At 39.5% G+C, this 25,918-nt stretch overlaps 1 protein-coding gene across 7 annotated transcripts in view; it reads left to right on the top strand.

Moving 5' to 3' along the window:
- The window catches only part of LOC140562259 (disks large-associated protein 2-like), a 140,704-nt gene extending 120,925 nt beyond the window's left edge, over window positions 1–19,779 (top strand). For 6 of the 7 annotated variants that reach the window (XM_072687757.1, XM_072687765.1, XM_072687811.1 and 3 more), the window contains 6 exons: window positions 1,244–1,593; window positions 3,472–3,557; window positions 4,499–4,902; window positions 5,513–5,604; window positions 6,293–6,445; window positions 8,714–19,779. In XM_072687757.1, the coding sequence (XP_072543858.1) occupies window positions 1,244–1,593; window positions 3,472–3,557; window positions 4,499–4,902; window positions 5,513–5,604; window positions 6,293–6,445; window positions 8,714–8,929 (1,301 nt within the window). In that variant the 3' untranslated portion in view covers window positions 8,930–19,779. Of the gene's footprint in view, window positions 1–1,243; window positions 1,594–2,138; window positions 3,445–3,471; window positions 3,558–4,498; window positions 4,903–5,512; window positions 5,605–6,292; window positions 6,446–8,713 lie in introns of those variants that run through there. The other variant, XM_072687817.1, reaches the window with a different exon arrangement.
- The last annotated feature ends 6,139 nt before the right edge of the window (window positions 19,780–25,918 follow it).

Genomic DNA, 25,918 nt, shown 5'->3' with positions numbered 1-25,918 from the left:
CATTTTACATAATCCCTCATTACACTTCCGACAAGGGCTGTGCATTAAAATGATGATCTCTATTCATTACTCAGTGTGATTCCCTTCAAGGACAGAGTCGATTCTGCACATGGTTGTGGAGCTGCAAATTTCACTGCAGCTCTGTGATGGTAGCATACATAACCGGTCGTTTTTGTCCATGAGAGTACAAACCAAGTGTGTAAAATGAGTTTTATTTCTGAAGGCATAAGTGCAACACTGTGATGGAAGTGTCCATTTTTTTTTTTTTTTTCAATGAGAGCACAACTAAGTTAACCCCTTAAAAAGGCTATGTGTTATTACAAACTCCTATTACTAAAGAATAGCCCCACCAGTTTGTACAGAAGTCCCTATAGTTACTGAGTAATACACCTTAGTGTGTAATCGGCACTTCTGTACCCCGGCACTGTCAAAGCAAAACATCTGCCTTAAGCTACATGCCACTACAACCCACACAACATATGTCTACGGTATTTCCCATCATGTTTCACTTTACAGCCGTGCTACACAGCTTCTGGTATAAAACAAGCTCACGTTGGTCTCCTTTTTGCAGTTTATATTTGATGTTCAATCCACCAGGGGGTGCCGCAGTCTGACTGAAGGTTAACTAACTAAGTTAGCATATTAACACGATACAGGCCTTTAATTTTTAATGCCAGTAACATATTAAACAGATATTGAAGGTTTGGCATACATGCCATCCTAGCACCATCTGGGTGTCACAAATATGCCAGGCTCTGCCATCTTGGGTATAAAAACACTATATACATATTATTGTGTGTCCATGCTTATGTAAGGCACTCAATAGGTTACAGGCCGGACCTTTTTTTTTTCTTTGGTTTGTTTAACATTTTTGCTATTATTTTATTCATGGTTTAAATATTCCTTAAACATTCTACTTTATACACCACTTATAGATGGTTAATGTGTTTGTTATAACTGTTCATATCGATCTATGAGATGCTAGGTTTGCTATAATTTATGTATTTAAGCCAGTAACCATATTTTAGTGAATATACTTATTGTTCTTCACAAAACTGGCATGTTGAAAAGTGTAAGTGAGACCTGTGACCTCAGTTCCAAGCAAAACAATTGAGACAATCCATTTATCATCACTACGCTTTCTTATTATCCTGCTCATATGCACCTCTCTCTTCCTCATAAGGACTTTCTTATAGTGTCATACTCATGTGGCTTTTGTGTTCTTTGCCCTCTTCATATCCAGAAGCAGCAGTGACATATACTCCCGGCTATAAGAAGGTGCCTCCTCCTGTGCCGCCTCGCAGTACCACCAAGCCCATTATCTCAGTAACGGCTCAGAGCAGCACAGAGTCCACGCAGGATGCTTACCATGAGGGCCGCCTGCCCCGCGGCGGGCTTTGGACCACGGATAGCCTGGGCCGCGCCATCTACACCTCCACGGACAGCCTGGACAGCGCCAAGGCCGTCACACTGGCCATGGAGACCAAACGGCTCACGGGCAGCCACACCTCGGTGCAGACCTGCGACAAGGCCATCCTGGTGTCCAAAGCGGAGGAATACCTCAAGACCCCGCGCTCCTCTATTGGAATTCAGGTAACCTCATTTCACCCCCGTTTATTTATAACCCAGCTGCTCGTTCGCCCACTCCTGCACAAGAGCCTGAAGCAGCCAGGAGCATACAAATAGAGAGTGAGTCACCCGCCGAGCCAGTGCATTGTGGGAGTCATAAATTGGGATCGGAGTCGTGATGCAGTGGAGCCGGAGGACAGGCCGACGGAATGACCCGAGCCGAGCCCGAACTACAAGGATTAATGATGCTAATGCTCTGTAGACGTCCACTCCTGCTGAGGCCACACCAGCTGCTCTGCTGCCTGCTACACCGACACAGTTCACATTTATCAGAATGACTAACAGTGTCATTAGTGAAGAATGGTGGTGCAGGGGTTAGTTTTGTAATGGATTAGTAATTTGATGGGCTATTTGTGGCTACTTTCTTTATTATGTGTTACAGTGACACGCTTCTCCTTTTTGTTTCTTACCATTATCTCCTCTGTGTGCTCTTTGTGCATGATTGAAATATCGTAGCTTGATGCAGATGACAAAGTGTGACCAAGACCCTCTCTCTTTTTTCTACACAGATCCAGCAGGGGTGACCATAATTCTAATATGCTCCACCCTCCCACCCATCCAGACTCATCCCTCCCATCACTGTCATTCTCATGTTTGCCTCTCACTGGTATGGTACCTTTTTAGCCCTAATGGTTTGTGATTTTGAACACAGCATAATCAATTTAAAATAAGGCTGTCACAGTTTCTTGGATAAAAATAAATTATAAAAAATAATTACAATCTAAATGCTATTCTAAACTAAATGCTATTCTCAGTTCAGTGTTTTAGTTGTTTGTGTACTCTAAAACAAGTGAGTAGCTGATTTACATCTATTTGCAACTCATTAGGTGCTTTCCTTTACTTGCACAAAAGATAATGATACAGAAAATAATGACAATAACGGACATGATTAAAATATAACCATAAGATAAACTACTTCTACATCAATACCCTTAAATTCTGTACAAATTCAGTTTTTTTTTGTTGTTGTTTTTTTTTTCATTTTTGATTACACACTACCTTTAAATAAAAAAGCTCTTGCAACTTGTCCTTCGTTCTTAGACTTCCCCCTGGTAAAACTACCATGGATGGACGTCCAGGTTGTAACGTGTTCTTTTTGAACATATATTTGCATGTTTTTTTGTTGTTGTTTTCATCGCTTGAAACATGTGTTATTAGCACAACACTGACAATCCTAAAGAGACAGTAGCGAAAATAAAAATGATTGTGGTTGTGGTTCTCAAATAAAGGAAGTCACATTGAAAGTAAATTGAAAGTCTCTGCGTTAGACACTGTTATATTACAATTTGCACTGATGCCACATGTTTCTGATTAGATTATAAAGCTTTCTCATTTGTCTTTATTTCCTCCAGCATAATTATGTAAATGCTATGCATAGTTTGTTGTAAAGTGCCCTTTTTCTGCGTTTAAAAAGTGATTAGTTGATTATCATAGAAAAGGTTTATAACTCAAGAACTAGCATAGTAAATAATTAAGTAAATAAGCCTTCTAACTAGAGTGTGATTTTTCTCTTATTTGCTCATATTACTATGAATTCATAGTCTTTTAAAGCAGAACCTAGTCTTAACTGACAGAAACACAGAAGAACAGTGGGTTACTCAGAGCCAGGCAGTGTGAGGTGGACAGAATTTGCGAGAGGGTTTTTACCTAAAGCAGCTCCAGACATTCTCTCAGGATCACTGAGGTTCCGCACACCTTCAGCCGCACATCCATCATCCATCCCTGCCCCACCCTGACCTCCATCCACTTGCAGCTCTTTTGGCGCCAGGACCTGTCGCCTGCTGACAGGCTAAGCCACTTCAAGCCGTTGTTTACCTGTGAATATATTTTCCACTTTTCCAGGTGGAAGCAGCCACAGACTCAGAAGCAGAGACCAAAGGTCTGCCGCAGTACCAGTCAGTGGGGATCCAGGTAGAGGACGAGAAACGGTAAGTGCTGAGTTGCCCAACTAAATCCCTTATTTGTTAAACTCATTACGCAGATTTTTCCCCAGTTCTCCACCTATAGCTTACCTTGTAACAATAGAGATACCAGTCTTAAAGCAGCATTTTGAAGTATTGGTATTTTGCTCTCATTATTATTATTATTATTATTATTATTATTGGGCTCTTGGTCTCGCCCTCAGGTGGCACGTAAAAGATAGCAACAAAATGATTCTTACATCAGTCTGACCAGAACTGACAAGCCAATGACACACAATGACATCACATTCATTCATATTGTCATAGAGTTAAACCTCAGCATGCTTATCATTGGGCATTGGACTGTAGGCTTATGTGCATCTCCTGTAGAGTGCTTTTCTATACACATTATACTAGCTGAAAGTGTGTCAGCAGTGGCTGCACTTTAACCTTTAAACAGAAATTGTAACTGCACAGTAGACCTTCTTCAGACATTAACTTTAAGCTGAATGGAAAGTTGAAAGAAGATAAAAATGGTAAATATTTCATTTGCGCCACCCCCTAACAATTATATTTCTGTTGAATGACAGAAACATGGCAATAAGGTGTCTCCATGTTACCCTAAGAAGCATGTGTGACTGCTCAGTTGAGTCGCTCAGTTAGGATAAACAAATGTCCTTGCTAGACTAAGCTGTATGTGTTTTACCTTGATTGGCATGTGAGCTAATAGCATTTTTAGTCCATAGTACTAGTTCATGCCTAAAATTATCCTAACTGTGTAAGCCAACTGGCTGGCTGAAAAAAAGATAAATTGCTAAAAGAGGATCCAGGAACATGATTTTACCAGTAATGCAGCTGAATTCACTTTTGGACATATAGATATAGATATATATGTCCTCATAAGCTTTAATAGGTTGTCATCAACCTCTGTACATTTGTAAATCTAACCTAAACATGTGTGCTCCCAGGCATGGACGCTTCAAGCGCTCAAACAGTGTGACCACGGCAGTGCAGGCCGACATGGAGCTGGAGGGTTTCCCTTCAATGGAGGATAAAAGTCTGCAGTTTGGGGGCTTCCAACGGCACTCTGAGCCCAGCACCCCCACGCAGTACGGAGCTGTACGAACCGTACGCACGCAAGGCCTCTTTAGCTACCGCGAAGACTACCGGCCATCCAGTGGGCCACCCAGCCCCCAGCCCGAACCCTGGCTGGTGGAGCCCTCACTGGAGGAGGCCGAGACGGGTCGTGTGTCACCGCTACGACGCGACGGCAGCTGGTACATGCAGCTTCTCCACAACGAGACCAAACGAATGGAGGGCTGGTGTAAGGAGATGGAACGTGAGGCCGAGGAGCACGACCTGTCTGAGGAGAGTGAGTGATCATCCAATTATTAAAAAGCCCTAAACAGAGAATTAGAAGTAAAACAGGTTACTCATATATTAATAGATTTACTGTGAATTTGATCTTTTTTTTTTTGCTGAAAAAAGTCGATAGTAATTTACAGAGTTTTTTTTATGTTTAGTAAATAAAGCTTTGGTCTGTAGGGACTATATAAAAGAGTAGACTGACCCCCTTTCCTCAAGGGCTTGTGTCTTTAAAACAGGCACAAACACGCAAGGCCAGAGCCATATTCACAGCATTTTCAAGCTGCTATATATCCTGGATACATGGTAGATTCATGGAACGGATACTGACATAAATAAATGGTTTTCTGAAGTCATGTCTGTACACATCCCTCTCCCTGGCTCCTCTGCAAAGAGATGTTCAAAGTCTCTGTGTGGCCAGTAGTTCAAAAAGATGCTTTTACAGGTTTCACCTGTGCTTGAATTTATACAGAACTATATGTCTTTAACTACTGTATCTGACTCTGTCTGCTCATGTTGGTGGTAACAGAAGACTTAGTATGTGTAAAGGGAGAGGAATAGAAAGGAAAGGAAGAAGTTAACAATGTCAGCTGACATACCCGTCACTGTACCTTCAGTTTTAGGAAAGATCCGGAGTGCTGTGGGCAGTGCACAACTTCTCATGTCCCAGAAATTCCAGCAGTTTTATTGGCTGTGTCAGCAAAATCTGGTAAGTCCACTTTTCTGTAATATTGCACTAATAAATTCCTTTATTTAAAAAAATACACATTTAGTAATGAACTCTGGATTTCTGCTTAAATCTCACATTGCTGAGAAGCTTCTGCTTTCAGCGCTGTCATCTGGGGAGAATTATTGCAGCTAATTACCTTTACCACTGAAAATGAGGGCTGTGAAATGACTGGTGTTAAGGGAGTACTTCACCCAGAAATACGAATGTGGATGAAAGTGAATAACAGTTTGCATGACCTCATTTGACCTAATGCTCAAAGTCCCCTTCTAGTTTTCTTCCCATATTAGCCATGTATCATTTCCTTGAAGCTGAACACATGCAATCCTTTGAATGTCACACATGTAATAATGGTGTTGTAAAGTTAAGTGTAATGCATGGTTGAATGGTGTTATGGTGTCATTCACTGATTGATGATTTAGAACTGCTTAAGTGTAACTGCAATGAACTAGATTTGCCCTTGTCTTTACGGTGTTAGTAATAGTCCTGAAGTGATGTAAAGTGGTGACCTCTGGTGGTGGTTCATTCGGTCTAGTGGTCTGAAATTGTGTACTGTAAATTGTTTTGTATTTTTGGAAATAGGTGAACAAATAAATAATCATTCTTTTATTTTTGGTTTTTGATAATAGCATGCTCTGAAAAAGTTGAGTTTTTTTTTTCTACCCTCCAGGACCCGAGTGCCATGCCTAGGCCCACCTCTCAGGATCTGGCCGGATTCTGGGACCTTCTACAGCTCTCCATTGATGACGTCACTGCCAAGTTCGATGAGCTGCAGCAGATTAAGAGCAACGAGTGGAGGCTTGTGGAGCGTCCAGAGGAAAAGGCAAGTTGCTAAATCTTTGTTCAGTGGTCATTGTCATTCCCTCACTGCAAGTATTTTATGGCATAGCACTTATCTGTTATTATATTAGCGATTAAATAAGACCTCTAAACTTATTAACAGAATTATAACTATAAGGTAAGTGCTATTTCAAGAACACTGCAGCTAAATTATTAAAATGTCTGCACCAAAACTGGGGAATTTACACTTTGAGGAATGAAGTAGAAGTGTTTTGTTTAATCATTAAATATTAACAGATTTGGAGTGAATAAGCTCTTTCTGCTCTTCATCTCCATGGAAATCATGCATTCATTTACAATTCTTATGAATCTTATGAGATGTTTTTTTTCTAGTAAATAAAAACGGATATCTTTTAGGAGTATAAAAGCAAGTGTTGTCCCTGTGGGAGTGGGTACTTTAACTCAGCTGTTCTCCCATCAAACTTCAAATAAGCTGAACATTAATAAGCTGTTTGTGGGGAGTTTTCTAAACACTCAAAGTGTTCCAGACTGCCACATGAAAGATCTCCATGAAGGGGATGATTTGCTGTTTGTCTCGGGGTTACAGAGTTACAGGTGTACCACGCACCAAAGGAAATGGTTAGTATGTATTGCAGAGCAGCAACCTGAAGTTTCACCATGACTTTCAGATGCATTAGACTCCAAATGATGATGGTGGAAATCCAAAAAAGCACATGTAGACCAGCTGATTATGAATCACCTATACTTTGTGAGCTAAAACTGTTTGTGCAGTGATTGTTTTATAATGCTGTCTATAAAAGTCAACAAACAGTCATCAAATGAACCTGTTCTGTTAGTTTAGCTTTTGTCCGTCATAATTTATTGGCTACCAGCTGCTGTGGTGCAACTTCACATTAGGCCATGAGAATTGTTCATGTGAAGGTAAATGGCATTCATTGACTTCACCTGTGTGATATTTTGGATTTAAGATAAGATAAGATAAGATAATCTATTATTAGTCCCACATGGGGAAATTCACAGTGCCACATCAGCAAAGGGATAGCAAGACACTCAGATGCAAAAATGTATCTTAATTACCACTATATACACAATATAAATAATAGAAGTAAAAAAGCAATAACAATATTATTTACAGATTATTTACAGATAATTGCAAATTTACTCTTAATTCAAGTCAAGTCAAGTCAAGTGGGTTTTATTGTCATTTCAACTACATACAGAGTACACAGTGAAACGAAACAACGTTCCTCCAGGACCATGGTGCAACATAGTGCATACAAGACACAAGTGCAACACAAACAAACAAGTGCGGACAGACAACACAACACAGTACAGACCAGAGAATAATAAATAATTGCCGGAAGTGTGCAAATTGTGCAATGTGTAATTGCATGTGTGTGTGGTGGGGGGGGTATTGCACATTGTATTTTTACATTGAGGAACTCCTGTTCCCTGAACATGTGTGTGTAGTTTAATCTAGTTTTATTTATTTTATTTATTAATTTAGATTTATTAAAATATCACAGAAATGTTCTGTTTTCTAGTTGACATTGACATGCACTGCTTCTGGGTTAAAATCTGTGTTTAACCTCAGTGTGAAAAACAAATAGTAGTACCTATCAATTCTTATAGCAATATGAAATCAAAGTCTGAATCTTGAATGCCTCCTTGCTCTCTATGTAGGGCACTTTGTCACACAGTATCAACTGTACAGTCTCAGGCTGCATGACTTCATATGTAATTTTCAGTGCACTTTTTGGATGTAGAGGCTATAGCTCCATGACTCTGAGCCATTTTACACACACTGCGCTAGGAAATCTACAGCATTTTAATGTGACTGGCAGCCAAATCATCAGGGAGCAGAACAGTCACACTATAAAACAGTCATTAAAAAATGGAAAAACAAAACATATCAGTCAAGCATGTCACATCATTTACATATAATACATGTTATTTTACTGCACTGTTAATTACCACATAACTTGTTTTATACCTATATAATACTAGGATCAGGTCTGTATTGGCCAGTACTCAACACAAAGATACTCTGATTGGACCATTAGCAAAGAACAGGATCAAGACATTCCTATTGATTGGTATAATAAGATTGGCTGACCTTACCGTTAACCAGGACTCAGAATATTTTTCCACTATCCTGAAAGGAATTGCAGGCTACACCACTAACGCATACACAACCCCTCTGATGAGTATGTTTGTGCCTTTTTGGGTATCATTGAAACTCTGGGGTCTTGCTGAGGTCTTTCTATCTCCCTCTTATTTCCTCCCTCAGGAGAGGAAGTGGCCTCCTCCAATGCCAAAGAGGCCCCCTAAAGGTCGAGGGGCTATGATGCGCGAGCGCTCTCTGGACCTGCAGGACCGGCAGAGGCAGGAGGCCCGCCGCAGGCTGATGGCCGCCAAGCGGGCAGCATCGTTCCGCCAGAACTCGGCCACAGAGCGGGCAGACAGTATAGAGATCTACATCCCCGAGGCCCAGACACGACTATGAAGGCCACACTCCACACTCCATCCAACCACATCATCCTCTCACCTGTTTGTGCTGCTAATACAGAAATCATTCACGAAGTCTGGCCCCCACTGTTTACTCATGTTTAAATGCTTTCTTCAGCTCTCTCAATGCACGTACGAATATCTCTGCAGCGGTCTCAAAGCGGCCCCTCACAGATTTAGGCAAGATTTTGTTGTTGCCCTCTATGATTAAAAAAAAGGGAGCAGCAGAAGCAGGCTGTGGCGGACTGTGCATGATGTGACTAGAAACCAGTAGAGCTCAGCTTGTGCCTCTGAACACATTCAGGGTGAGTCACAAAGAGCATCTGCAGTACGTAGCCACAGCTAAAGCTTCTTCTGGAAGGTAAATTTTAAGGTTCTGAAGGTTGGTCAGAATATCACTTGTGTTGACATGTAAGTAAAAAAAGGCACCTGGTTGGAAATGGGAAGGGAGAGTTGAGAATTTAGTGAAGTAAAACTTTTACATTTATCATCTCAATTTGAAATGATACACTATTTATCCTTTTACAAACAGTAGACTCTACATGCTAGATAGAAAAGAGAATATATTGATATTATATTATTTTATTTTATATTACATTATATTATACAATGCATTTTTGCACCTCAAATGATTCCTGTTTGTATTTCCAAGGGAAATGTTGATGTTGACACACACATGATAATGTTGCAGTTGAATTGCAAAGAATGCTACTGAGATTGCTTCTACAGGCCACACTGGTTTACCCCTCTCATTCCAAAAGGATCCTCTCTATAGTCATGCAGTAACAACTTCACACTCGCCGACAAACCGCTAGCTCATTCAACGATGAAACCGGAAGAGATTTTCTTTTTTCTTTCTTTGTTTTAGCGAACATCACATACAATGCTAATCCGCATTTGGCACACCAATCTTCCTCAAGGTCTTACCACTTCTAATGTAGTCTGGGACATGCAGGTGCAAAAGACACTTTAATAGTATTCAATTACTGTATATGGTGCTGCTTTATACTCTTAAATAAGGTCCCTCACCTAGCCCTTATGTGCACAACACCATAATCCATCTATGGGGTTTTTAATAGAGATGATCGCTAACATGGTGTTTCAGTGCATCTCTAATTACAAGCTCTGGTTTGTAGGAGAGGTCTTTGTTTAAAATGGAAAACTGGGTCTTTTGTATAATCACACTTTCTCTGGTGCAAGGTGCATTTATCCATGTGCAAATATGTGCCAAGCCCCCCGTCGCCTTTAAGAAAGTGAGATCAAAAGGCATGTGTGCATAAAAGACTGAATGGGAAGTGGTTTAATGACACCTGTATGTATCTGAAGGCAGTACCGGTATATCATGACATTCTTGAATGCTACTGGCTAGTTCACATGCACACATGGCTGAATATAACGGTGAAGAAATTATTTTTTTTTTGTTTGTTTGTTTGTTTCTTGTACCTAAATCTCAGTTGTCAAGCTGCCATTCATCAGATGCTTGTTTTGATCTTTTACAGATTTCAGGATCGCCTTTCTGCAATGGACTCAATGTCCCCCGGTTGTCCCCTGGATAGTTTTTAAAAGATACTGGGTCCATTTTAAAAGTGCTACTCTCCTGCTTTAGTAACTAACACCCTATTAATTGTCCATGCTGTGACAGTTAACCCTGTGACCAAAACTAGTGGATCTGATAAAAGACAGCATGACACTGATAAGAAAAACGTTTTTAGCCAAAAAGCACCATAACCTACAATTTATATTGCATTTTTATGGCTTTTTAAAAACCTTTTCTGGTATCATTTAAATTTGCTCTCGTGCTGTTTTTGGATTTTGCCCACATTCCTTTTTTAACACAGTAATTTCAACGAAATGTAAGATTAATACGACTTCTTTTCTTTGCTGCATTGCTGTTAACAGAAAACAGGGTAGAATTCTTGCTAGAAAATTGTAGAATATTTACCCCTTTTTTTTGAGTCTCATGGCGTTTATAGAGGAGGCTGCAGTGGTACATTAGTCAGTCAAGCCCATTTATTGTTTGCCTGAAGATTTTATAATAATCCATCATTGAAATTCCCGTTTTTAAGTCTTACACATAACTGCTGCAATGCCAAGTTGTTGTCTTTTCAGTGATTCTGTTGCATTTGAAGTACTTTGGCCCTAATATACACTGATATGGCTGAGCTGTCTGTTTTGTAGTCCCTGAGTACTGAACTGCGTACAATAACTACTATCCTCTTTAGCGCAGCAGCTGCTTCCATTCATACACAAGAGCAGCTCGCCAAATGAGAAAAGAGAAAAAACTGGCACTGCGATATTTCCTTAACCTGGCAGCCTTAAAGTCATCCTTAGCAAAAATGAGTGAATGTACTGCCTCTGCTGCAAAAAGGAGTTTTACTCTTCTCTTCTACCAGTTCAACCTAGAACACAAATGAAAGCGCTGTTCTGCTGCTGCTATAGAAAGCTTACACGTGAAATCAAAGAACTATTCAAACTATGCTCATCCCTCAGTTTTTAAGTACATAAGTTCATTTTTAACTACTTTACCGAAGAGTAGTTCTACAAAGGCCTGCAGTTTAACAACAGTAAAACTCTTTAAATGTTAAAATAATAGTATGGAGAGTAAATTACACATGAAAGTAAAAGTAAGAGCAGTGCCCATGATCATCAGCACATCTCTCTCTTTAGATAGTTTTAGACTTTGCACACTAGGCTTAGAGCAGGGATGGAAAACGCCAGTCCCGGAGGGCCAGATTCCTGTATGTTCTTTTTCTGCTCAAGTACACCTGTTTCATCTCACCTGTTAACTGGCAGGTAAAGCAGGTGTGTTGGAGCAGGGAAATCAGCAAACTATCCTGGACTCTGTCCCTTGTTTGCCCACCTCTGGCTTAGAGGCTTAAACAACAGTAATTCAGCAGTGTTGAAAGCTCCTTTTAGCTCTGGACTCTAAGAGCTAACTGGATTTGAACTCATTTGAAACAATGACTAAGGTCAAAGTGCAGAATGAGCAAGATACCCACTCAATTCCTGGGTATTTACTTCTGCACTGACTGTACTATATAGGAGACCCACAGTGCTTTTACACATAGCCCTGCCACTTTGTAAGGAGCATAATTAATTGGACATTTGCCCCAGTCTCAGTCTTAAATCTACTGTTAAGCACTGCAGTGAAGTAAAAACAGCAGTAAATGTTTCTTTAAAAAAAAAAAAAAACTCTAGCTCATAAAAATGATGAAGGTCTGAGTAATCTTTGTTTTCTTTTGTTAAACTAGAGGCCCAACGGTGAAAGAACAATTTTCAGACCAAATATAAAAATTCTATTTATGTGTATATCCCCTTTCCCCCATAGATTTACAATAGATTCCCTGAACACAATATATATATTGACAGGTCCCCCAAAGCTGCTAAAAAATTCCTTTTATGTACAGCTTATTTTACACAGTTTGTATATTTAATATAGTGTTTAATTTGCTGAGATTTAACCAGATGCTTGGGCCACACATTTACCTGTTTACTGTGCAGAGTGCTGTTGCGAGCACACTTTTATACAGCCAAGTCCCATTTTTCCAGTCGGTTTACTCTGCAAAAACATCCCACATTGACCATTTTCATCATTTGCTGAAATTATGATATTATAAAGTTTCTGCTAAATGCTTTCTGTTAGTTATGAAAAAAGTCGTTGCAGAGGTAGTGTTGTCATATTTGTGTTAATATATCACATTTTACTGATGTTTTAAAATAATAATTACTGTTGCATAGCATACTATGTGTTGTTCATTTCATGTGAATAGAAACTTAAGTTATTAATGATGGAAATATCCTTTGGTGCCTTAAAATAGACAGTGAGGACTTTTAAAGTGGTCGAGTGGAGTTATAGAGTGGACAAGTCACTGAGTGCCAGATACTGCACTGTGAAATGTGGCCACTCGTGTGACTTGTAATGATGGGGTATAAGGGCTGTGGAAGGGTTTGTGCTATAACTGAGCCTTTTTATTGATTTCTGCTTATCATGTCATACTAGGCAATAGTTTACATTTACAAGTTTTGATCTAGTTTTTGTTTAGGCTTGTAACAAAATTTGTCTTTGCTTTACAGATGGGATTCAGTTGGGTTGGTGGTTTGGATCCTCTCTGGCTGACATTGTTTAATGGAGATGCTGGCAGGGCTAGGCGACATGGTTAAAATGTATATCTATATATTCTTAAACCTTTGATATTGATATTCGATTACATAGTCTTTATGAAAGGCAATGTGATAGGACATAAACATTGGTGCCAAGCATATGCATTATTGAACCCTGCTTCACGGGGTGTAAAGCAGTAGTGTTATCTGCTTAGCTGGATTTGCTAATGAGGCTTAGTTATCTGATTCCTTCAGATTCTTCTGCACCAAAATTGTAAAGTAACCATATTAACTTTGGAGATGCACACTGAACTTAGCTGCATTTAAGCCACATAAAGCTACATAAAAATGTGTAGATGCACCAAAAAAGCTTTTAAACCAGATACAAATCCCGTCACTCAAATCACTTCAGGAGGTGGTCTGAGACTCATTTGAGCCACATTACAGCAGTGTGAACACATCTGTTTCTCCAAGAAGCATTTGTCAACCAAAACACCTCCTAGTACAACCGAAACACCAGTAGCGAATGCCGCACAATGAGCGAATTTGCATATTCCGTCCCACACAGCTGTCAGATTTCAATCCAGATACTACTGACATGCAGAGACCAGGTGTAGACGGGGTCTATCAGTCTACAACAACATGACGACTTTTAAAAGACTTCTTTCTGTGATCGATGAGGCACAGATGATCACTGCAATGTTGGCTACTTTTGTATTTCTCAAAAGTGTTTACAGATGTATTGTTAATATTGGACATGTCGCCCAGCCCTAGACGCTGCTAAGTATTGATTAGTTTAGTTTGTGTTCATTTACCTTTTTATACTGGTTTCATACTGATGTGTTATTTTGAGTTTAACTGACTAACATTGATGCAGATTTGCTTTGAGTTGCAGTGAAGTACATTAAGGGTGTTTGAATGTGTGTGTGTGTGTGTGTGTGTGTGTGTGTGTGTGTGTGTGTGTGTGTGTGTGTGTGCGTGTGTGTATGTGCATGTTTGGGACAGGGAGTTTGAATGAAAGTATGTTGTTGAGTACTGACTCTTATCTGGCTGCTACTCTTGCAGACTCATTAGGGCTACAGGTTTACACCACTCTGCGTCTGTCCCCTGTAGGTGTGTATCTGTGTGGGTCTGGATGTATGTGTGTGTGTGTGAAGCCCTGTTGCTTCATCAGTGTCCATGTTTCGTCGCGGTGCCAGTACTGCCAGAAAGTGCAATAGTGAATCATACCATGGGCAGACACTCAGTCATATCACTCCTTAGTCCTTGGTTTTGCTGAACTAAGGCTAAGGATCAGTTCAAGGCAAACCTGAGCACTTTGTCATGCCTTTGTCCTATGCAGCAGCTCAACAGCTGAGTAGAGGCTTAGCTTCAGTGAGCCAGAGGGAGAGAGGAACTTATATTAAAGACGTTTCTATCCAAAAACGAGAAATATGTAAATCAAGTTACAAGTGTGCAACATGGTCATTTTTCTGTGCCCACCTGTAGTCTCGTTTCGGGTGGTCGTTCCACTGAGAAAGGCCCTAGGCACTCTGTAGATGGATGAAGTGAGCAGTGATGTGTCGGATATAATAATAGTCGTCCCAAATGTTTTTTATGTACTGTTTATTTTTTATGAACTGTCTAGATTATCTGGCCATTATTCGGCAACCAAATATACACATTCAATAAGTTACAGTAGGACTACCACCAGAAGACTATTGTTCTACCACCAGAAGACTTGAAAAAACATTCTCTCTCTGGTCAAAGTAAAATGCTACATGCATATGATCCGAGCCTTAGTTGGCAGCAGTCCTCCATCCTTCCTGTTGTGTATACTGGAGAGGAAACACTATTACTCTGTGCTCTATAAATCAGTGATTTATATAAATTAATTAATGTTAGCCACACAAGTGCACAGCTTTTGAGTAAATATCAACAAACATCCTGATCTGTATACTTTCCTGCAGTGGTTGGTCAGCTTGAGGAGGTTCCATCTGTTTCGTCCTGTTTGTAATTCAGTAGTACTTAATGACAGGCACTACCAGATACACAAGAAAGGGTTTGGTGTCTCCATTCACTGCTGCTGAATCAAGATGATATAGCAGAGCTCAATGACAGCTAGAATTGTTCCATTTGTAATCACATAAGCTTCTAGGGTGTGTCCATTCGCAACATTCAGTATGTGAGTTTATTTCCTCCATGGCTGAAAATGTGCCTTACATTATTTGTCAATTGGTTTCATTTTCAGATTATTAGAGAATTTAGTATTGACTGTACAATATTCAGAAAACACACAGTGCTTTATAGCAAGCTGATCTAGTGCTCTAGCCCTAAGCTAACACACTCACAGCCAGCTAACATGGAAGTCAACAAGACAACATACACTTTCACACAGTACAATATAGCACAATCCTGTTGCTATGTCCCTACAGGCTTCATATGCCTGAATGCCCCAACATTCTAGGTCAAAGCCTGTGTCTTGAATGGCCAAAAAGATGGTCTGGACAGATACACAGAATATGCAAACAGAGATTAATGGCCCAAAAATTCAAAAAAAAAAAACAGAGCTGTGGATCGAGCCTTTATCAGAGCATCTGATTTCAGTCGTTAAAAACACATCTCCAAAGCCTAAAATCTGTTATGATCTCAGACTGTCTGCTTTAATACCACATAGGGAGGGTGGAACACCCCTCAACTGACCAATCACTGACAAATCAAAGTGCAAGCCAAATTACTTTCCTTATGCAAGAGCTGTGCAACCCAGTCCTGTCAGAGAACTGAGTATTTATACTAGTCCAAACATGCAGTGTGTGTGATGATGTCTCAGGGAGCACATCTATACTTCAGCCAAGTCCTTAAGGACTGTTGAGAGCGAGACAGATTTCAGTGGATTTCACTGAAATCCAGTCATGGGAAAAGATTTGGCTGATAAACCAACTCCTAGCCGAGCTTCAGCAGTAAGGGTGTGTTTATATTTGCATTCTAGTTTCCTTGGTCCAGACCAAGCAAGAACATTGTTACATTTTAGTTCTGGTTTGCTTTGCATTCATACTGACATTTGCAATGGAACCAAAAAGGAAAAGGTGATATGAGACGCAAAAAATGACTTAAAATCAACTTAAATTAAGCTGTAAAATTTAACGGAACTGTGTCTGCATCTCAACTTATTTTTACTGAGACAACTGCTCTAATGAATGCAGTTCTAATGGTGGCTAGTGTTGAAATACTGTGTTGTGTTGTAGTGTGTGGTTTGAAACACAGCCCTGCTAAACTTAAGCACAGAAACGTGGGCAGGTTTGCACAGAGACCCCTGATCAGGTGGGCGGATATGGATGGCACGACTTTGCAAGCAGGCAGGGTTGATACTCTGCGCTTGATTCGGTTAGATGCCTTTGGTTCGTATTGGGTTCATACTTTAAACAAACTACACCAGAGTTTGCTTAGAAACAGACCAAGACTGCTTGTTGGTCCGCACCAGATTTCGAAAGGTAGTGTTTACACTTACTCTAACAAACCGCACTAACAGAGCAATCACACCAAAGCTGGCGAGTATAAACACACCCTAAAACTTTCTGATGGATTGGCTGAATTTGTTTTTGTGAGATCCTGCTGACAGCTTACACTGACTAACAAAACTTATTCCTAAAATATTAGAATAGGAGATCATTTCCTATTGCTTAGCCTCCATTAAGGGTAAAGAATGGTTTTTCCATCTCCAGTAAGACTTTGTTCCAACAGTGACAAAATGTATCCTCTCAGCCAAGGAACTTGGGATGCCCAAAACAAGCAGAATAACCAATTTAAGCCACTATTTCCACTCCAAAGATTTCACAAAGTCACATTTTCAGCCATTTATTCTTTCTTACTATTTGCTCAAAGCGTGCCCATAAAGATTCAGTCCTCAACTGTGGTTCTTCCCCCCCTTTAATCTAGAATAAACCGGTTAATTTCCAATCCCTACTTTCGGAATCTGAGTTATTGTTCTCTCAGTGATGCTATTGTTTTGTCTGCTGTCACCCATATAAACGAGTGAATATATTGTTTTGTTTTTTTCTTGTTTCTTTTTTTAAGGGGATAATCTTGGGGCAGTTGTCCATGGACCCCTAAAAATGACTGGTGCTTAATCCATCACAGTGATATATAAATATATATTTGATTCAGACCTGTACAGATTTATTGATTACACTTTTCTAACACCCCTTTGATGTGTGAGTGACTCTGTGTGAATGCCATCAACAGTCATTACAGTTCCTGTTACGTTATGACTGCTGGCAAGACCGTATCATGTGGTCCTTATTTCAGAGGACTCAAGGGATTTTAAATCATTTCAATCTGGACAATCAACACCTCACTCACACAGTATATCTCACACATGTCTAATAGACCATGTCCAATAGTCCATGCTCCGCCCACAAACGGTCGCTGCGTCAACCAAATGAGAAACCGTGGCACAATTCAGTGTAAAAATGCCATTTATTCATATAGCTTTGAGATACGCACTTGAAAGTTGATTGAAGCTTTGAAAGGTTCTTGTCATTTTCAAGGTTCACGTTTTTGGTTCCAACAGTGGTTCATCTATGACACTGGCATCGTAATGTTGAGTTTCCAGTACCAAAAGTGGTTCATCAGTTCATACTACTAATCATGTCTAACGTCTGTGTGAACAAGCATTTCAACTGGTTGTATTCCAATGAATTAAACAGTATGAAGTTCAATTAATAGGTTTGGTGAACAAAAGCAATATTTTACACCAGTTTAAGTCTCAGAAAGCTTTAGTAAACTACTTTTGTTTACTAAAACTAAGTGGGAGGGAAATGACAAGAGTCTGCCACCATGCAATGTTAGCTAACCAGCCCACCCAAAAAAACCAAACTACTCTTGATCTATCAACAGGCTCACACTACACACTGCACATGCAAAACATGATCTGAAATGAGGGATTTTCTTCTACAAAACTGGTACAGTTTCTCACTGAATTGTCAAAATTGTTAACCTAAAGAAGACTTAATGTTATAATTAGCACTCAAACTGGGTTTATTCAACTCAAATAACATGAAGTTAACTGCTGTACCCTAATTTCCTGTGTCGGTTGAATGGGATTTGTACAGGAGTTCTGTAAAAAATCTTGCAACAGAAGCTATGCCAGAACGTTTGTATGGGTGGAGCACAGATTAAAATCACATCATCTGTTTATAAAAAATCCAAATAAAAACATTTTGGTCCTAGTTAATATTAGGTGTAATAACTTTGTAACATCAAAGTAACTGGTGGTTTTATAGTAGTACAGCTTATTTGAATACACATGTGAATCAGCTTTAGTTTTGGCTTGTAATTACAAGTGTCTGGATATTTAAAACAGCATATTCTGTCTTATGTGATTATACATGGGTAATGAAATGAGGGAAATTATATTCATATGAATCTCTTTCTTTTTATAGATGTGGATGTACACATATGTAATTGCATGAGTCAAAACTGAAGCTAATACACATGTGCAAGCTTTAGCACAGTAAAGCATCTCTAACAGCAGTACAGCAAAAGTAGTTGCACTGAAATTATGTGGATTGTTAATTTGTTAATAACTACACAGTTATTATGGACACTTAATATAAATTGGGACCAACATTCTTCAAACTTTGAGCAGTTTTCTTTTACATCTGTTTTTCATGTTTTATCTGTTTGTTTGTTTTTTTCATAAATAACCTGACAAATGAATTAATGTATGACACTGAAAGTGGTTATAGACAGCTGAGTGGACGTGTTCAGGAGTCCAAAGGCTCGGGCACTGACTAACGCCCCACTGCCTGATTAGCAATAACCTTTACTGAAGAGTTTCACGATACACTCGGCCCATGACAGACTCAGAGGGAAATCAGTATCCTGGCTTTTCTGGAGACCTCAGAAAGAGTTCCTACAGAAGAGCAGAAATGCTGGTTTTGCTCTGGTCTGAGGCCAGGCTGTGATAGTTTTCCAATCTGACAGTCCAGCTGGGGTTCTAGGCAGATTGTATAGAGTTTCCTGTATTTTTTTTTTTTCTCCCCTGTTTTGCCCTCACTTGCGAATCATATCCGCTGGGAGAAATGTTATGTTTGTTCTCGTTTTCTCTTCTCCGACGTACTCCGCTGGGGAGAGGGCTTTTCTTTAACTTTGTTGGAAAAGACATTTGATGTGTTGTGGTTAGAAAAAAGCAAGACCTCTCATGAACTGTGGAATGAACAGTGAGAGGACGACTCTCTGAAAACAGTCGTTTAGATTCAGACGTTTTTGAATAGTTAATATATCAATAATGAGGATGAATTAATGCCAAATATTTATTATTTGTAAACGGAAATATACATATATTGATATATAAACATATGCCTCATTTAAATAGGAACTCGTTCCTGTTCTGAACCATGTTTTGGTTGTTTATTTGGTCGATTCTTTTATAAACAAATGACAGCATGCAGGATCGTAAAACTGAATGTATGGTTTGATGTTTCATTGCTGTTTGGTATTTTGGCATTTTACAAATAGTTTGGTAGTTGCCTATTTATTTTTAATTTATCAATTCACATTCATATCTCTGAATAAAAAATGTTGACATTCTTTTTCAAGATGAGTTTTATGAACGGTTTTGGACTTTATATAATTTGTTCCTCCTGTTTTATTAATTTGCTTCGGTACGTTGCCTAATTTACAATTTGATCAATTTGCCTCTTTGAATAACTGAATATTGCTTATGATCATTTGTTGTAAATAGATCTGCAATTAAACTTTTTGGAAGAAACAACACTCATTATTTGCTTTTCCTCAGTGGCATGTTTGAGAGATGTGCTGATGTGCTTATCAGAGCCAGACAGTTGTTCAGGTCCAAGTGTCCAGCTTTCGGTTCCAATGGAATAAATTCTGTAATTGAGCATCTTGTAATTGAGGGGAATTTTGTTGAAGCACAAATTGCGATTGTATAAATGCCACATCTGCTCTCTGCTGGTAAAGAATGTCCTGGAGGTAGAAGAGCCTGTGCAGGCTGGTGTTAATCCACAATTCAGTGAACATGTGCAGGTTGATTTCTGCAGGTTATGTACATATTGCATCTATAATTTAATGTCCAATTTCTTACTGCGTGAAGACGGAGACCAAAGTTCATGTTCTATAAAGCCTAAAAAGCTGAGTTCTGTAGTAGCTCATGTAAGCCTTGGTAAGGAGCGAAATATAGATGTTTTAAATAAGAGAAAGCACTAAACTTTACAATTCTGTAGGCTGGAGCCTGATGTTCAGGCATGACTGCCAGAAAAGTGGGGGTGAGTGGGCATTTGCTCTATTGATACCCTGCAAGTTTTTGATTGAGTTCAGTGAGCTTACATAAAAAGTCCAATCTCTACAAACTGCACAGACAGTTCTTTCTAAAACACAGGCTGATAAATTCAACATAGAAAATCAATCAAGGTATCTGTTTCAGCTGGGGTTGGGCTTTTTTAACACCTGAAACCTGTGTGTTTTCTTGTTCAGTGATAAGAGCTATAGCTAATCTACCAAATGCTATGCACAAACCATTACACTTGCTCACAGTTGATGTACCACACTGAGTAGAATGTAGTAAATAGCCAGCAGTAGTTCTTATGCCACCTTAATTTAGTTAAGATTTGATGTTCTTCAGTGTAGGACTGTCACTAGACCTTTGAGTTTGATGATCATACCAAGTGTGCTTATCCCACACTTTCTGACCAAGGTCCAGTTTCTTGGGCAGTGGTGGCTCAGCGGTTAGAGCTCTAGACTATTGATAACAGGGTTGTGGGTTCGATTCCCGGGCTCGGCAAGCTGCCACTGTTGGGCCATTGAGCAAGGCCCTTTACCCTCTCTGCTCCCCGGCCGCTGGAGTTGGCTGCCCACTGCTTTGGGTGTGTGTGTACTCACTGCCCCTAGTTCACTAGTGTGTGTGTGTGTGTGTTCACTACCACAGATGGGTTAAATGCGGAGGACACATTTTGCTGTTCATAGTACAGTGACAAATACGTGCACCTTTAAGTATGGTCTTAAATGTAAATAAATGAAATATATCTAGTAATTTCATCCAAATGTTAATGAGATGACACTGTTAACAAAAAATATTGAGAGGTGTTATTAGATCAATGCTCTGACAGAGGCTATGTTTGGTTTTGAAAGCTGTCAGTCAGTGTCACCTGTTAGCCATCTGTCAACCTGTCATTTAAGAACCCAAGCCAGTAACTCCAGTTTGGATATTTTAATCAGGTTATGCTGATTATGATAATTTGATGGTTATGAAAATTACGCCATTTTTCTTTTTTAAATACAGTGTCTTCAGATCCTGTAAGCACATTAGAAAGTAAATTATTATGATTTCCACAGTCCCTCTAACGCTAATAAGCCATAATTCCTCAACATGAAGTCCATTGTAATGGTGGAAGCACCGATCTGGGAGTAGTTGTGTCTAGTTGTGTATAAATAATGCTTAAAGCCATTACAGTGACCTGTAGCCCAGCGGACAGTAATCTCTCTCTCTGGCGTCCACTGTAGCCGTGGTGATCTCATCAGAAAGCAGACCGGGGGGGTAAATGTCTTACAGTGGACGGCAGCAGGAGAGCATCTTTTGTTCTGCCAAAAAAAAAACAAATCCCTATCTGTCCTCTGGGTTCCAGGTCACTGCAGTGCTATGATGCTCAATATTATAAACAAGGTCTGATTGAAGAACTCACACAGGGCTGATTTCAGCCTTGGAGCTCATTGGATTTAATGATGTGAGTTTATGAATCAGTTAGACCAACTGTGTAAACAACAGCTACTTCCTTGCTATAATAATGTGTTGAACCTTTGCTGAATGATAAGAAGATGCAGACTGTGCATGTGGATTAGGAAAATTCCACAGTTCTTATAACCATCTGACATTGATGATGATTATAAATGTTATTAATATTAATATTGCTATTCATATTATTTCATAACTTGATCTATATACTTTAGAAAGCCATCCATGTATAATACACCATACATGGCACACACTTTAAAGGGGAATGGCAGTAATTGATGACATTTTCTGTGAAATGAAATGTTTGAGAGTCATTCAGAGTGGGTTTGGTGTGAGGCACTAAGTTTTAGAGAAACTTACTGAGTCAGAATTATTAATGGTGGTGATAAATGGAACTAGACGTCTGAAAAATTTTAGTACTCTCACCATAAACCACATCATATAAAGCTATTACACTAATATGTTTAGTGTTATGAATATGTTTGACCATAGTGTTGAGCAGATTTAGGTCTAATACAGACTTTACAGAACTGACAGATACACAAATGGTATTTTAAGAAAAAAAGAAATTGTTGGATAGTAAATAAAATGTCTATATTTGTGTTGTCATGGCAACTGCGAGTTTCTCTACAGTGAACCCCAGTGTCACACCAAACCCCACTCACCAAACACATACTTATGTATGAGCAATACTTTTATATCTTGTCCATGTTTATAGATAACGATGCTTCATACAGCACCAGAAACCACAGGTCTGTTAGAAATGACTAAATAATGTGTGAAATGACTGAAAAGGTGAGTTTGTGATGATTTAGACATTCAGTTAGCATCATGCTGATTGGTAGGGTAGAAGCTTTCTTTTCGTATTAGCTACATTAAAAGCATGGCTCCAGGGAAAAAGCCAAACAAGTCTTGGCTGATTGGCTACATTTGGAGATTTTTGCTGGCTTGATCTGAACAGGAGATGTTTCTTCTCAGCTGCTGGTTTAAAAATAGTTACTCTCATGTCAGGAAGGACAGTCCTTCTTAAAAGCTCAGGGTTAGTCTGACTGAAGAAGAGGCCAGTCAAAGGTTCAATCATTTTTTTTTACATGCTATAATAATGTTTACAATGCAGATATAAATGCTCTATACTAGACAAGAAATGGTTAGAAAATACAATTTGTGTTTAATATTCCACAGATTTGCCCCCAACATGAGGTTATTTGAGGACAAATAATGTATAGTAATGATCTATTTACAGGAATTAATCTCCATAGAACCATTGTGGATATTAATGTAGTATGATCATGTAATGTATGATGAGTCATCGATCAGTGGTTCCGAGTGGTACCCTGTCCTACACATTTTGTTGGTTTGCTATAATACTCTACCTTCAACTAAGGAAGGACTTGTTAAGTGTCTGGTAAGCTAAATCAGGTATGTTGGGAGCATGGTAAACCCTGAAATGGACAGGGAATGAGGTCCTCTAGGACCAGGGTTGGGGACCACTGATCTAGAGTCATCTACAGCAGTCCAGATTCATCTAGACATCTGAAACATCTCAGTTCAAAAACGCCAAAGCCCAATGATATGAGACAATCACTGTCTATTAAAGTCGTTTCACAGATAGACGTGTTGGGATTAAGTAACAGTAAATCTGATCCAGTAAGGCTAAGCACCCTAGATTTCAGATCAAAATCCTAACACTGTCTTGGCGGCCTCCTCGCTGTTTCCACAGACAACATGCGTCCTATAGACGGACTGCTCTTCAGTGACCCTGTTTGTGTCATTTGTTTGTGATTGTGGGGGGAAAGAACAGCTTATCTCCACACCTCAGCAATCTGTCACACGCAGCTCAACCACGTGGGGGATTAACTCATTAAAAGAGGCTCTATATAGATACTTTAAGTTGGTGATGTTAAGCCACAGTACCATTTCATTAACTGACCTGAGTGCTTCATTCCGACACCTGTAGCTCCTATTTCTTAAGCCACAGTCATGGAGACAGCTAAGATGTTTTTCCGTCTGCCCAGAATTTCTCCTGGATACTTCAGATATATGAAGGTAAGCAGAGATCCCGTTTACACCTGGTCATTTCATATGGCTACACTCTTAAAAAGGGTTAAAAATGGGTATCTTTAATGGAAACCCTCTTTTATATGGTTCTGTTAAAACATTTTTTATTAACAATACAGGGGTTATGATTCAATACGTTGAGATTCTGTACGCAAGGCAATACATTTTTTTCAAAATCTGGTTTTAGGAAATCTGTTATAGTATAAAAATATCGCATGCATATATTTTTTATCCAGTCAGGACAGAGTACACATCTAGCGTCGAGATTTGAACACAACACAGAATGAACCACTGTCAGTCAATCTTTACATGGAAACCATTTATAAAAAAATTAGATTAGAGTAAAATATATATGGACTGTAGCATAATAAGATTTGATTCACATTTAGTAGTCAAATGCTCCTCTGATATGCTTATAATGTGATTGCTATGTGGTGTGTGGTGTGAAAATCAGTTCTTATACAACAGCCAATCACCTGGGTTGCTTATTTTATGAGTTTATATGTTAGATTTAAAATATGCCTTCTGGATTATCCCAGCCAATGTTTAAGGACTAATAGCTCAATGTATTGTAGTGAGATGGTAAAAAAATGACAGTAAAGGGTTAACCAGGTTAACAGCTCAAAGGCAAGGCCAGCAAAGTAGACTAATAACCTAAATTGAGTGGAGGAACTTGAATGAATGTCAGGAGTTGAACTGGGGAGCAGCGGTGGTGACTGGTGACTGTCTGGGGGTGGGGTCTCCTTATGAAGATCAGAGGAGGAAGGCGGAAGTACTGAAAGGGGTTTGGGTTGTTAATGTGGTTTGCAGAAACAGATGTATTATACACTGAGTGCATGTATTAAATTTAATATTACTATTAGTTTTTAAACTAATGTTGTTTCCTTGTTAAATTCATGTTTCATTTTCATGTTTAACTTTTTGAGACAATGTGTTACATATAGGCTGTTATGCAAATATATAAATATTTGGAAAAAAATGTAACATTTATTGTAAGTCAGTTATTACATAAAGATATTTACACATGTATACTATGTGTAGCACATACATACATATATAATGCATACAGGATCAGTTTCATTGACATGAATTAAACCTATTCTTAGACTAAACAGAAATGTTAGTATTTCACTATCAAACCCTTTTAGAGCTTGAAAATGGAATATGGTACACAGTTAAACTATTTTACTATGTTCATGAGTTCCCAAGGCTGATGTGATCCCATGTCCTGACACTGTATAAAAACAAATGTGTTTATTTGTCCCAGACCCAGGCTGTGCAGAGTTTGGAGGTGAGAGATGTGCGCACGACTCCGCATTTGGCCATCCTGTTGGGCGCCGTTGGGCTTGGTCTGTCCGGCTACAGTTCTAGACAACTAACCATCCACCATAAACCTTGCCCACGGACCCTCCGTTAAACAGTGCCGGGTGAAAGCAGTGACAGTGCCTAAAAGCTTCTTAAGCTCTGGCCCTGAATGGCTGATGCTAATCTTCTGGACACACTGAAGAAACTGAGCGCAGACTGAGTGTGTTTACACTGAGAATACTGAAATCTGGACTGAGAATCACACAGTGCCACTTGGTTCCACATCTCCTGGTCTTTATAACAGGGCTGTCAAGTGAGGATCACACCTGTCTATCAGAGAGTTCCTGTCTGCTTTAGTCCACAGTTCCTCTGACTCTGTACCCCCCCCCCCCCCACACACACACACACACACACACACACACATTTTAGAATGACCACTATAGAGGGCACAGGTCCAAATCTGAGTGTGACCAGTTCACCAGCTGGATGATGGAACTCTGGAGCGCTCCATCTAACCAACACCACCACCTCAGTCTCAGTTCTCAGTCAGGATCAGCAGTGAAATGCTGAAACAGACACTTATGAGTGGCATCTAATCAAAGGACGAGTGGACAGGAAGTATCTCAGAGACTGGTGAAACACTTACCTGACAGGACGGATGCTGTCATTAGGCCAAGAGGACACAAAAGCATGTTTAGAGCAGAAATGATGTATGAGGCTGATTTCTGTTGTTCAGTGAACCTGTCATTCAGTGCCTTGTGTACTGTCAGTGTTAGATTCATGAAAGTGGTAACT

The sequence above is a fragment of the Salminus brasiliensis genome, chromosome 1, assembly GCF_030463535.1.
Source record: "Salminus brasiliensis chromosome 1, fSalBra1.hap2, whole genome shotgun sequence".
Lineage (NCBI taxonomy): Eukaryota > Metazoa > Chordata > Actinopteri > Characiformes > Bryconidae > Salminus > Salminus brasiliensis.
This window is presented reverse-complemented; position numbering and strand designations above follow the sequence as displayed.